The sequence below is a fragment of the Mobula hypostoma genome, chromosome X2 (genome assembly GCF_963921235.1).
Source record: "Mobula hypostoma chromosome X2, sMobHyp1.1, whole genome shotgun sequence".
Lineage (NCBI taxonomy): Eukaryota > Metazoa > Chordata > Chondrichthyes > Myliobatiformes > Myliobatidae > Mobula > Mobula hypostoma.
In genome coordinates this window covers 37,256,242-37,270,280 of record NC_086129.1, presented here as the reverse complement: position 1 = coordinate 37,270,280, position 14,039 = coordinate 37,256,242, and the positions used below count along the sequence as shown (strand labels likewise).

General features: G+C 41.7%; 1 protein-coding gene across 2 annotated transcripts in view; it reads left to right on the top strand.

The window, feature by feature from the left end:
* Window positions 1–14,039, top strand: part of ddx6 (DEAD (Asp-Glu-Ala-Asp) box helicase 6) — a 47,803-nt gene that overhangs the window by 16,986 nt on the left and 16,778 nt on the right. For both annotated transcript variants that reach the window (XM_063038371.1, XM_063038372.1), the window contains exons 7-8: window positions 1,263–1,357; window positions 12,887–13,009. In XM_063038371.1, coding sequence (XP_062894441.1) covers window positions 1,263–1,357; window positions 12,887–13,009 — 218 coding nt within the window. The remainder of the gene's footprint in view (window positions 1–1,262; window positions 1,358–12,886; window positions 13,010–14,039) is intronic.

Here is a 14,039-nt window from a genome sequence, read left to right as displayed (position 1 = left end):
AAACATGCTAATTAATTAGGTGCCGCCCGGCTGATTTCCGATTGCGTCGTCTCTGATCTGGGCCAACAATTACGTGTCAGGCAGTACCTAATTAATTAGCATGTTTATTTTGGCTTTTTTCTTGAAGATGTGCTGTGTGTCTCCTAGCTACTACTGCATTCTCTGCAAATCGGTACCTGTCCGCGGCCTGGGTGTCGGGGTGGTGGGACACTGGGGTGTCATCTTGTCGTCTGTTTCCATTAGAGCAGACAGCTCATCTTCTCCTATGACTGCCCGCCTTGATGTCAAAGGTGGAGGTTCGTCGTCTGCTGTGGCTGATGTGGAAGGCTTGCTTGACTGCTGAGCCTCGCGCATTTTTCTATCACACAGTTCTTTGTAAGGACTCAAACCATCTTGCAAATATTCCTTAAACCTACGCACCCTTTCAAAATTAAGGTCGTACTTTATCATTACTCATTCGGTTTCGATTGTTATCCTTTCCTCTTCCAATTGCATCAGTTCTTCATCTGTCAGATCTTGGTCATGGGATGCCAAAACCTCTTCAACATCATGTTCGTCAGCTTCCACAAGCCAAACTCACTTTGTCCTTGCTTCATTCACCACGATCGAAATGCTTAATTATGTCTAGTTTTACGCTAAGTGTAACACCCTTATGAGCTCTTTCAGGCTTTTCCGATGCCATAGAACTCATCTTGCAAACGACTGCTCACAGGCACGTGTTTAAGCAATGCCGGCGAGAATGCAGTTCCGAATCCGGGGAGAGTGGCTGCTCGGGGCGCGCGCGCTGCCTTTTATCGCGTGCTGCTTTTTTTTTTGTAACAGTGAAAACACCTTATGAAAGCGAAAACAGGGTACTAATGTAGGTCTTTAGTAACAGTGAGGTTTCGTAAAGCAAACGTTCGAAAAGCGGGGGACACTTGTATTGTGTATGTAATATCTTTAGGCACATACTAATTTTTCTTGAGTAATGACGATTTGATACTGAAAGACCATTAATTATAGCACGAAAGAGCACTGTTGATCTGTAGATGGCCATTTGATATTCTGTATAATCTTAAGTGTTTATTCTTTGGTAAATTTGTGGATTCTAAAAAGGCACATAAAACTGGTTAGTTGAGCAATCCTCAACCCAGACTTCACTTTTGTGATTAGTGTACTCCAATTATATCGAACAAGACTGGCATGTTCATTTAATGTTGTTTGTCTAAAGTTGTGAAATGTGTTCTTCAAACTGTCGTTTAAAACTGTTCTATTAAATGCAGTCCATGTGGTGATCGCAACACCTGGAAGAATCCTGGATTTGATTAAGAAAGGTTTGGCTAAAGTGGACAACGTACAGATGATTGTACTTGATGAGGTAATTTAACAAAAAAAACAGTTAGTTGTGTTAGTATAACTAACATTCTAAAAGTAAACTTGAAACCTGAACAAAAATCCTAAATTCCATTTAATTTGAGTGAGGATGTATTTAATTCATCTAGAAGTCTCAACACATTCTGAAATTAATATCTTAAAAGATTGCTTGTGTTTGGTTAAAGTTTACAGGTAGGATATTCCTATAGGTAAAATTATGTGCTGGAAATCTTCTGTCAAGCAGCATTTGTGGTGAGAACTAGTTGATGTTTCATTCACTGAGCTTTCATTAGAATGGAAGATGAAAGAGTATTGACTTCAAACTTACTTTGTTTTAGAAATCTGAAATAAAACATAGAAAAGTGCAGCAGATTAGCAGGCCTTTTGGCTCTCCAAATCTTTGCTGACCATGTTGGCTAATGAATCTAATACCATTTGCCTTCAAATGGTCCCCTATCCCTCTGTTCCCTGCCTGTTTGTATCCAAGCAGTCTTAAATGTTATTGTATCTGCTTCTGCCATCTCTTGTTGCAGCAAGTTCCAGGTAGCTTACCCTTTAGATTTCTTTTAACAGTTGCTTCGTCAGTCTCCCTTAAACATACCTCCTCAGTGTAAATATGTGCTGTAGTATTTTGCAGCATTGTCCCAGAGAAAACATCCAAGTTTGGCCAATCACTGCTTGTAGCTGTACACTCTTAATATACAGGCAATACTTGTGTTCATCCTTTCCAAAACCTCCACATCCTCCTTGTAATTTGGTAATCAGAACTACATGAAACCTCCACAAAGAAATGGCCTAATCAAAGTACTCTGAGGTTTTATACAACATTACTTGCCGGTGTGTTTTTTTTACTTTAATGCCAGGAAAGGTGTGCTGCCTTTGCTAGCCTACTCACTTTCAGAGCAATAGATTTGCACCCTAAATCTATCTGTACATCAATGCAGTGCTCCTAAACATTCCTGCAGTTTACTGTTTCTTGCATTTCAATTTCTGAAATGCAATTCCTTGGCTGGATTAAATTCTCTCTGCCATTTCTCCACCCAATTTTCCATCTGATCATTTTGGCAATCTTACTTGCTGTCCACCACTCCATCAGTTTTGGCATCTGCAAAGTTACTATCTAACCACCACCATTACCCTCTCTCTTTGCCCAAGGTAATTTTGGACGCAACTTACTGACTCACTGAATCGCATCTTCTGGACATTTGTCAAATGCTTTACTGAAGTCCATGCATCTAACTACCAAACCCTATCAACCCCTACCACAATCGTATCAATCATTTTCATGTTCTCAAAACAATCCTCAATTAAATTTGTGTAATAGCACCTCTTCCTCCTGAAATGTTATGCTGACTCTTCCAAAAGTAAGTAATATGCCCCTAAAAATCCTCAGTTTACCAACCGCTGAAGTAGGGCTTGCTGGCCTATAATTTGCTGGTTTGTCCTTGTTGCCCTTAAAGGAACAAACAGCATTGATTATTCTTAAATTTTTCTGGCACCTAGATGTATACAGAGATCTCTGTCAAGGCCTTCTTCCCTCAGTTTACTAGGGATAGATCCCATCAGACCCAGGGGACTTCCTTGGCTTTGTTTTTTTTTCAAGACACTCAATGCTAGTTTGTTAATGTTGATGTGCACTACAATATCAGCATCCTCCTTCATAATCTCACCACCATTCAAGTTTTTTTCCTTGATGAATACTTGTGCAAAATATTCATTAAGGACCTTGCCCACTTTAACTCCATGGATAGGTTCCCTCCTTTTGCCTTTTCCTTAGCTGCTGTCAATTGTTCTGAATGTACAGATAAAATGCCAGATTCTCCTTAATACTGTAGGCTGAGGACTACTTTGTGACCACCTTAAGCCTTCCTAATGATTTCTTTCCTAATTTATTATTAGCGACATTGATTTTAGTTTTCTAAATGTTGCATATGTTTTTACTTTTTGGCTAAACTTGCTATCTCTCATCATCCAAGCTTCCTGAATCTTGCCATCTTTATCTTTCATCCTCACAGGAACATACTGGTTCAGAATGTTTCTTTTTTCAATTTTCCTGATCTTGAATCCAAAACTCTCCAGAAAAGACTCCCACATAATAAATGTAACTTTATCCTCCTAGCTGTCCCATATCTACTCTCCCCAGCTCCTGCGTAAAACTGTTGTAGGTGACCATCCCCAAATTTATCACTTTTTCTTGAGGATCTGTCTTATCCTAATCCAAAAGTATCTCAAAAGTTTGCCTCATTGGCCCTTCGAAAACTTGACCTAGTTCATTCTCCACCATTTAAGGCAGAGTACAGCCCCATCCCTTGAATTGTTGATAATATTTTAAGAAACTGTTCTGCATGTGCCCAACAGAGTCTGCCCCATCTAATCTTCGAGCATTAAGGGAATTGCTTTCAATATTGGGGGAAATATTGGGAGAATATTCTGAAGGGAGGGGGCGAGCAGCCAGTTGTTTTGGTACATGTTGGTACCAATGACATAGATAGGAGAAGGGAGGAGGTCCTGAAGAGAGATTTCCAAGAGTTAGGAAGGAAGCTGAGAAGCGGGACCTCCAGGGTAGTAATCTCGGGATTGCTACCTGTGCCACGTGCTAGCGAGGGCAAGAATAGTAGGATCAGGCAGATAAATGCGTGGCTGAGAGACTGGTGCAGGGGGCAGGGCTTCAGATTCTTAGATCGTTGGGATCTCTTCTGGGGGAAGTATTCCCTGTTCAAAATGAATGGGTTACACCTGAACCCGAAAGGGACCAATATCCTGGCAGGAAGGTTTAATAGAGCTGTTAGGGAGGGTTTAAACTAATTTGGCAGGGGGATGGGAACCGGAATGATAGAGTGGAGGAAGGGAAAAACAGAAATAAAGCTAAGATAGTGAGCAGTAAAGATGTCAGGAAAGACAGGCAGGTGATGGGGCAAATTTGCAGCCATTGGGATGAGTTGTAGTGCAATCAAAGCAAAAAGTATCAAATACTGGTCTTAAGGTGTTATACTTAAATGCATGCAGCACAAGGAATCAGGTGGATGATCTTGTCGTACAGCTACAGATTGGCAGGTATGATATTGTGGCCACCACTGGGACGTGGCTAAAGGATGCATGTCTCTGGGAGCTGAATGTTCAAGGATACACAGTGTATCGGAAGGATAGGCAGGTAGGCAGAGGGGGTGGCGTGGCTTTATTGGTAAGAAATGATATCAAATCATTAGAAAGAGGTGACATAGGATCGGAAGGTGCAGAATCTTTATGGGTTGAGCTAAGAAATCGCAGGGGTAAAAGGATCCTGGTGGCAGTTATATACAGTCCTCTAAACAGCTGCAGTGATGTGGACTACAAATTACAACAGGAAATAGAAAAGGCTTGTCAGAAGGGCAGTGTTATGATAATTGGGGATTTTAACATGCGAGTGGATTGGGAAAATCAGGGGTCGGCACTGGATCTCGAGAATTTGTAGAATGTCTGCGAGATGACTTTTTAGAACAGCTTGTTGTTGAGCCCACTAGGGGATCGGCTGTACTGGATTGGGTATTGTGTAATGAACTGGAGGTGATTACAGAGATTGAGGTGAAGAAACCCTTAGGAGGCAGTGATCATAACATGATTGAGTTCGCTGTGAAATTTGGAAAAGAGAAGCCAAAATCCGATGTGTCGGTATTTCAGTGGAGTAAAGGAAATTACAGTGGCATGAGAGAGGAACTGGCCAAAGTTGACTGGAAAGGGACACTAGTGAGAAGGACGGCAGAGCAGCAGTGGCTGGAGTTTATACAAGAAGTGAGGAAGGTGCAAGACGGGTATATTCCAAAAAAGAAGAAATTTTCGAATGGAAAAAGGATGCAACCATGGCTGACAAGAGAAGTCAAAGCCAAAGTTAAAGCAAAGGAGAGGACATACAAGGAAGCAAAAATTAGTGGGAAGACAGAGGATTGGGAAGTGTTTTTTTTTTAAAAGCTTACAAAAGAAAACCAAAACACGAAGAATTCTGCAAATGCTGGAAATTAAAGCAATACACATTAAAGTTGCTGCCTGGCCTGCTGCGTTCACCAGCAACTTTGATGTGTATAAAAGGAAACCAAGAAGGTCATTAAGAGGGAAAATATGAACTATGAAAGGAAGCTAGCAAATAATATCAAAGAGGATACTAAAAGCTTTTTCAAGTATATAAAGAGTAAAAGATAGGTGAGAGTAGATATTGGACCGATAGAAAATGACGCTGGAGAAATTGTAATGGGAGATAAGGAGATGGTGGAGGAACTGAACGAGTATTTTGCATCAGTCTTCACTGAGAAAGACATCAGCAGTATACCGGACACTCAAGGGTGGCAGGGAAGAGAAGTGTGCGCAGTCACAGTTACGACAGAGGAAGTACTCAGGAAGCTGAATAATCTAAGGTTAGATAAATCTTCTGGACCAGATGGAATGCACCCTCGTGTTCTGAAGGAAGTAGCTGTGGAGATTGTGGAGGCATTAGCAATGATCTTTCAAAAGTCAATAGATTCTGGCATGGTTCCGGAGGACTGGAAGATTGCAAATGTCACTCTATTTAAGAAGCGGGCAAGGAAGCAAAAAGGAAATTATAGACCTGTTAGCTTGACATCGGTGGTTGGGAAGTTGTTGGAGTCTATTGTCAAGGATGAGTTTACGGAGTATATATGACAAGATAGGCAGAACTCAGCATGGTTTCCTTCAAGGAAAATCCTGCCTGACAAACCTATTACAATTTTTTGAGGAAATTACAAGCAGGCTAGACAAGGGAGATGCAGTGAATGTTGTATATTTGGACTTTCAGAAGGCCTTTGACAAGGTGCCACACATGAGGCTGCTTAACAAGATAAGAGCCCCTGGAATTATGGGAAAGTTACATACGTGGGTAGAGCGTTGGCTGATTGGCAGGAAACAGAGTGGGAATAAAGGGATCCTATTCTGGTTGGCTGCCAGTTACCAGTGGTGTTCCACACGGGTCCTTGTTAGGGCTGCTTCTTTTTGTGTTGTACATCAATGATTTGGATTATGGAATAGATGGCTTTGTGACTGCTCATGATACAAAGATAGGTGGAGGGGCCGGTAGTGCTGAGGAAACAGAGTCTGCAGAGAAACTTGGATAGATTGGAAGAATGAGGAAAGAAGTGGCAAATGAAATACAATGTTGGAAAGTGTGTGGTTATGCACTTTGGCAGAAGAAATAAACGGGCAGACTATTATTTAAATAGGGAGAGAATTCAAAGTTCTGAGATGCAACTGGACTTGGGAGTCCTCATGCAGGATACCCTTAAGGTTAACCTCTAGGTTGAGTCGGTGGTGAAGAAGGCGAATGCAATGTTGGCATTCATTTCCAGAGGAGTAGAGTATAGGAGCAGAGATGGATGTTGAGGCTCTACAAGGCGCTGGTAAGACCTCACTTGGAGTACTGTGGGCAGTTTTGGTCTCCTTAGTTAAGAAAGGATGTGCTGACGTTGGAGAGGGTACAGAGAAGATTTACTAGAATGATTCTGGGAATGAGAGGGTTAACATATGAGGAACGTTTGTCCACTCTTGGACTGTATTCCTCGGAGTTTAGAAGAATGAAGGGGGGACCTTATAGAAACATTTCAAATGTTGAAAGGCATGGACAGAGTGGATGTGGCAAAGTTGTTTCCCATAGTGGGGGAGTCTAGTACGAGAGTGCATGACTTAAGGATTGAAGGTCGCCCATTCAGAACAGAGATACAAAGAAATTTTTTTAGCCAGAGGGTGGTGAATTTGTGGAATTTATTGCCATGGGTGGCAGTGGAGGCCAAGTCATTGGGTGTATTTAAGGCAGAGATTGATAGGTATCTGAGTCGCTAGGGCATCAAAGGTTGTGGTTAGAAGGTGGGGGAGTGGGACTAAATGGGAGAATGGATCAGCTCATGATAAAATGGCGGAGCAGACTCGATGGGCCGAATGGCCGACTTCTGCTCCTTTGTCTTATGGTCTTGTGGAAATTAAGTCATACAGTAGAACTATCCTGTTTGTTTTTTTTGGTTGCCTGCATCTTTGTTCCCCTAACTGCCATTGGCTTTGGGAGGCCTTCAATATAACTTAGTGATTGCATCTTCCTATTCATGAATTCTACCCATATGACCTCACTGAATGATCCCTCCAAGATGGCATTGATGTTCTCCCTAATCATTAATGCAAAATATTAATTACTTTTACAACCCTTTCTGTCCCATTTAAAATATGTGTACATGGAACATTGAGCTACCAGCTCAACCAAATACCTGTAATAACTACAATATTGTACTTCAATGTCCCAGCTTGGGCTCCAAACTCATCAGCCTTGCCAGATATTTCCTGCTGTGTTCATTATCCTGAACCTGCTTCTTTATGTTATTGGTCTTACTTGACTTAACGTCTACTCTCTCCTTATCATTCCATCTGGTGAGCTACTGCTCTGGTTCCCATACTCCTGCTACAATAGCTCAAACCCTCCCAAGTAGCATTGGCTGCAAAGACATTAGTGCTGCTTCAGTCGAGGTGTATGGAGAAAATGCCAATAATGTAATTTCGTGAAACATTCCCTCCTACATGATCTCTTTAGCCATGTACCATCTTCTGTTTTTGGCCTTGCTAGCATGTTCCACGGGGAATAATTCTCAGTTTACAACTCTGGTTGTCCTGCTTTTTGAAAACTCCTATCTAACTTCCTATACAGGACCTTGTTTCTCTTCCTGCCTATGTCATTAGTATCAATGTGAACCCCAAGTTTTGGCTGCTCGCCCTTTCCTTTCAGAATATCTTCTACGTTCTCAAAACATCCTTCTCCCTGGCAGCAGGGAGACTACACACCATCTTGGAGTCTCATTTGCTACCACAAAAATGCCTTTGATCCAGCTGACAATAGAACATCTTATACTGCTCATCTAGACTTTGACCTTCCCTGCTGTACAGCAACTAGTCATGGTGCCACTGATGTGGCTGTTTGCTGCTGTTATCCTGAGAAGCCAGTTTCTCTCCCACCCCACCGAGCATTCTAAATCTTACATTTGTTAGAGGGGAATAGCCACAAGGGACACATGCCCCCCCCCCCCGCCACCCTTAGCCATCCCACATCTACTTGACTGAACCTATGGCTCCCTGAAAATCCTATCTGCTTTCTAGTTCCTGTATGCTCCTCAGTCCGCTATCCCTCCAACCCATCTAAGTTCAAAGTAAATTTACTATCAAACTATGCGTACATCACCATGTACTACCCTGAGATTCATTTTCTTGCAAGCATTCACAGTAGAACAAGTAGTACAATAGAGTCAATGAAAACCTACACAATGACAACCAATGTGCAAAAAAGAAACAATAATACTGAGAACATGTTGTAGAGACCTTGAAAGTGGTTTGAGAGGAGCTGTAGTTGGCCACACTTCCAGCAAATAGTCATCAAGGGTACTTTTGGGGAGCATCCACTCAGTTACTGCTATTTCTACTTCAAGTTAGTACTGACGCAGAAAAAGAGATTTTTGCCTTAACTCGTCTTGTTACTGCTAAGCTTCCTTCGTCAAAGCATTTGAACTTGGACTTCAAGCTAAGCACTTTGACCTCAAAACACCCATTTACAAAATGGTTGCCCCCACTAGGCTGTCTCGAGGTTTGCAAGTAGGAAAAATACTTAGACATTGGGTTAATTGCTTACAACAAAGCGGGCTCGCTAAGGTGGCTACCAAGGCTGTGACTTTTTATTAAGCAGTAGAAGCTTTGTGTCTGCCTCTTAAAGTTCATTGATTGGAGCTGGGTAACTTGGTGGTAGATTGCAGCAGCTCCTGGGTCTGGGCATGCCACAATTTGGGAAAACCAATGAGATTGAGGCTAATAAATGTTATCAGAATATGTATGTTGAAAATTGCAGATGCTGGAAATCTGAAAGCAAAATAGAAATTGCTATCATGGGTCTTTGACCTAATTTTTCCCATAGGTGCTGCCTGACCTGTGTGTTTCCAGCCTTTTAAGTTTGTATTAAAATTGTACATTTGTGTTATTGGATGAGTTTGGATCCCAGGATAGCTATGGAATTTAGTTAATCTGGAACAAAAAAGCTAATAGTAGTAGTGGCTATCAAGCTTCTGAATTCCTCTTAAGCTGATTTTTTTTTTTAATTGTTTTTGATTCACTATAGTTCCCGAGAGAAGGAAACATTTGCCAGTCCTATTGGTCTGTTCAGTACTTAACTCTGGAACCTCACCAATTAGTTGATTTTTAAATTGCTCATTAAATAACAGCTGCTTGGTTCAAGGACAGTTGAGAATGGGTAATACTGATCTTGAGATAGTGTGGTTTGTAATCTCATGTTTATCTAGCTTGCGTTCTACTACTCCAATAGAGGGATAATATAACATTTCTTCGAACTGTAATAATTGACTTCAGGATAGTATGGAGTTTTTGGAAATTATCTCACCGTTTTCTTAAACTGCCTGCAATTATTTGTCGCAGTTACTATTTCCAGTTATTTTGAGGTTTGTCTTAGCACTCTAATAAATTATGCTATACGCTTCCACTACTTCACTGGAACTTGTTCCGTAACGTGAGCAGTGCACGCAAAATGCAGGGAGGAACTCGCCAATTTAGGCAACATCAATGGAGAGGAATAAACAGTTGATGTTTCCCTTCAGGACTGGAAAGGAAGGGCAATGAGGCCAGAAAAAGAAAGTGAGGGCACAGGAGAAGGTGTAAAACCTGACAGGTGATAGGTGAAACCAGGGGAGGGGTGATGAAGTAAGAAGCTAGGAGATGAGTGGAAGAGATAAAGGGAGGGGGAGGAATCTGATGGGAGAATACAGTGGACCATGGAAGAAAGGGAAGGGACATCAGAAGGAGGTAATGGGCAGGTGAGAAGAGGTGATAATGGGGATAATAGAGAAGTGGTGATAATGGAGAATGAATTTTTGATTTTTAACATGAGTAAAATTGAAAAGGGTGAAGACAGGTCTGAAGGTGTTATATTTGAATGCATGCAGTGTACTGAAAAAGTTAAATAGATCTTGTGTGGTTAGAGATTGGTAGGTATGATGTTGTGAGCATCTCTGAAATCTGGCTGAAAGAAGATCATTGGGAGCTTGAGATCCAAGGATGTACCTTGTATCATAAGGCAATGCAGGTAGGCAGAGGGAGTAGGGTGGCCCTGTTTGTTTAAAAAAAAATGAAATCAAATGGGATAAAAAAAAAAGGATCCTTATAGAGTTAAGAAACTGCAAGAATAAAAAGGCCCTGATAGCAGTTATGTACAGGTCCCCAAACAATAGCCAAGATGTGGGATATTAATTTCAAATGGAAATATAATAAGGGTAATCTTGTATCTATGGGGGGATTTCAATATGTAGGTAGATTAGGGAAAATCAGGTTGGTGCTGGATTCCAAGAGGGAATTTGTAGAATACCTTCAAGATGGCTTTTAAGAGCAGCTGGTGGTTGAGCCCACGAAGTGAAAGGGAATTCTGGATTGGGTGTTGTGTAATGAGCCAGATTTGATTAGGGAGTTTAAGGTAAAGGAATCCTTAGGCAGTGATCATGTGTTTCATCCTGCAATTTGAGAGGGAGAAGCTAAAATCAGATGTATTACAATGGAGTAAAAAGAATTAGAAACATGAGAGAGGAGCTGTCCAAAATTAATTGGAAGGGGACACTAGCAGGGTTGATGGCAGAACAGCCATGGGTGGAGTTTCTGGGAGCAGTTCTAAAGGTGCATGATGGATACATCCCAAAGAAGCATTCTAAAGACAGGGTGATGCAACCATGGCTGATGAGGTATGTGTCTTTGACTTCCAAGTAAAAGAGAGGGCATATAATAGAGCAGAAATTAGTGGAAAATTAGATGATTGGGAAGTTTTTAAAAACCAACTGAGGCAGCCAAAAAAAAGATGAAATATGAAGGTAAGCAACACACACAAAAAGTGCTGGTGAATGCAGCAGGCCAGGCAGCATCTATAGGAAGAGGTACAGTCGACGTTTCAGGCCAAGACCCTTCGTCAGGACCTGTATATGAAGGTAAGTTAGCCAAAAATATCTAGAGGATAGGAAGAGGTATTTTGGATAGAAGAGGAGAGGAGAGAGTACATATTAGACTGCTGGAAAAAGATGCTGGAAAGGTTGCCTGTGATGAGTGGTGTTCTGCAGGGGTCTGTATTCGGATTGCTGCTTTTCACATTATATCAGAGATTTGGATGATGGAGTTGATGGCTCTGGAAAAATTTGTTGATGATACAAAGATGGATGGAGGGGGCAGGTAGTGTTGAGGAAGTGGGAGGTCTGCAGGACTTGAGCAGATTAGGAGAATGGGCAAAGTGGTAGATGCAATATAGTGCAGGGAAGTATATGGTAATGCACTTTGGTACAAGGGGTAAAGGTGTAGATTTTTTCTAAATAGGGAGAAAATTCAAAAATTCAGAGGTGCAAAGGGACTTGGGAGTGCTCGTGCAGGATTCTGTAAAGGTTAACTTGCAGTACGAGACAAATGAAATGTTAGCATTCTTTTGAGAGGACGGAGACTATAAAAGCAAGGATGTCATGCTGAGACTTAAAGGCATTGGTTGGACGGTATTGTGAGCAGTTTTGGGCCCCTTGTCTAAGAAAAGATGTGCTGGCACTGGAGAGGGTCCAGAAGAGGTTCATGAGATTGATTCTTGGAATGAAAGGGTTAATCTATGAGTGTTTGACTCACCAGTTTAGAAGACTTGGGGTGGGGGGAGAAGAGATCTCATTGAAACCTATTGAATGTTGAAAGGCCTGGACTGTGGGAATGGAGAGGATGTTTCTAGTGGGGGAGTCTTTAACCAAAAGGTACAGCCTCAGAGAGCCATCCATTTAGAACTAATGAGAAGGAATTTATTTTAGCCAGAAGGTAGTAATCTTTGTAATTCAATGCCACGGACAGCTGTGGAGGACAACTCATTGAGTATATTTAAAGCAGAGGTTGATAGGTTCTTCATTAATCAAGGCATCAAAGGTTACAGGGAGAAGACAGAACTGGGTTGAGAGTTAACAAATCAAGCATGATGAATGGTGGACCAGACTATTTGCTGAGTGGTCTAATTCTGCTGCCGTGTCTAATGATCTAAAGAAAGGGGCGGGGGGGTGCAGAAATTACCAGAAGTTAGATAAATCGATGTTCACACCATCAAGTTGGAGGCTACTCAAGACAAAATGAGATATTGCTTCTTTAATCTGAGTCTGGCCTCATCATGGCAGTAAAGGGAGGTATGGACCAGTTCTTTTATTCTGCTCCATAGATGCTGTCTGACTTGAGTTCCTCCACTTTTTGGTAAGTTGCTCAAGATTTCCAGCATCTGCAGAATTGTGTGTGTGTGTGTGTGTGTGTGTGTGTGTGTGTGTGTGTGTGTGTGTGTGTGTGTGTGTAGACAATATATATAATTCCTACATTATACACACACACACACACCACTTGCTAGTGAAACAGTAACTATAGATGGTCTGTTATACTTTGTTTTTAACTTTTTATCTAAATGCCTGGTTGTGTAATTCTGATCTGCAATAGTGGAAGTTTAACACTGGGTTTTCCTGGACTATTCATTTAGGCAGACAAGCTACTGTCACAGGACTTTGTACAGATGATGGAGGATATAATTTCTACATTACCAAGAACCAGACAGATCTTGCTTTACTCTGCCACGTTCCCACTCAGTGTACAGAAATTCATGGTAAGAATCTATCACTTGTCTCAACAAAGCTGGTTTTATACTGGAGACATTCTCTTGCATGTGGATCTTTCATTCAGTTATGTAAACAATGCATTTGTAATACGTGGGAAGAGACAGCCATCTTGCTTGTCCCACCAGATGACTGATAAAACTTCTGTCTAATTTAAGTGCATTCTCAATTGCTCTTCTCCTGTATAGTAAGTAGAAGTTACATTGGGAAGAGTATTAACTTGCATCGTTTTCATGGTACTGAAAGAAGATTGGAACACAGCACAGAAAGTGGCCCTTCAATTCAATGTCTAAGGACATCATGCCAGTTTAAACTGAGCATCTGTCTACTAATTTGTATCCCTCCATTCCCTGCCAAGCTATGTGCTTTTTGAAATGCCTCAAACTTTGCTTCCATTACTTGCCCTGGAAGAGTATTCCAGGCACCTAACCCCCTGTGATTTTGGTTGGGGGGTGGGGGAGGGGAGTGAAAGACTTGCCAAGTTGATCTCCTTTAAACTTTCCTCCCATCACATTTGACATTTCCATGCTGGGCAAAAGACTATTCCCTGTCTCATAATTTCATACAATTTTAGTTGTGTCAACCTTCAGCCTCTGATACTTCAGAGAAAATCCAAGTTAGTCCGAACTCTGCTTTTAGCTAATGCTCTCAAATTCAGCAACATACACGGAATCCAGGCGTGAACTCCGGAAAGCCATTAAGGGCGCTAAGAGGCAATATCGAGCCAAGTTGGAAGCCAAGGCTAACCACAGGGATGCCAGTAGACTATGGCAGGGTCTAAATGAGATCACTGGGCGCAAAGAAAAGGCTGGGAATATCAATAACTGTGGCGCTTCTCTTCCTGACGAACTTAACGTATTCTAGGCAAGATTCGAACAAGAGCGTCCCGCTCCCTCTGGATGAACTGGACGTGGTGGCATGGAGATTCATTATCACCGAGGAGGACGTTAGAAGGGCCTTCCTGAAGATAAATCCAAAGAAGGTGATGGGCCCAGATGGTGTCCCAGTACGGGTTCCCCG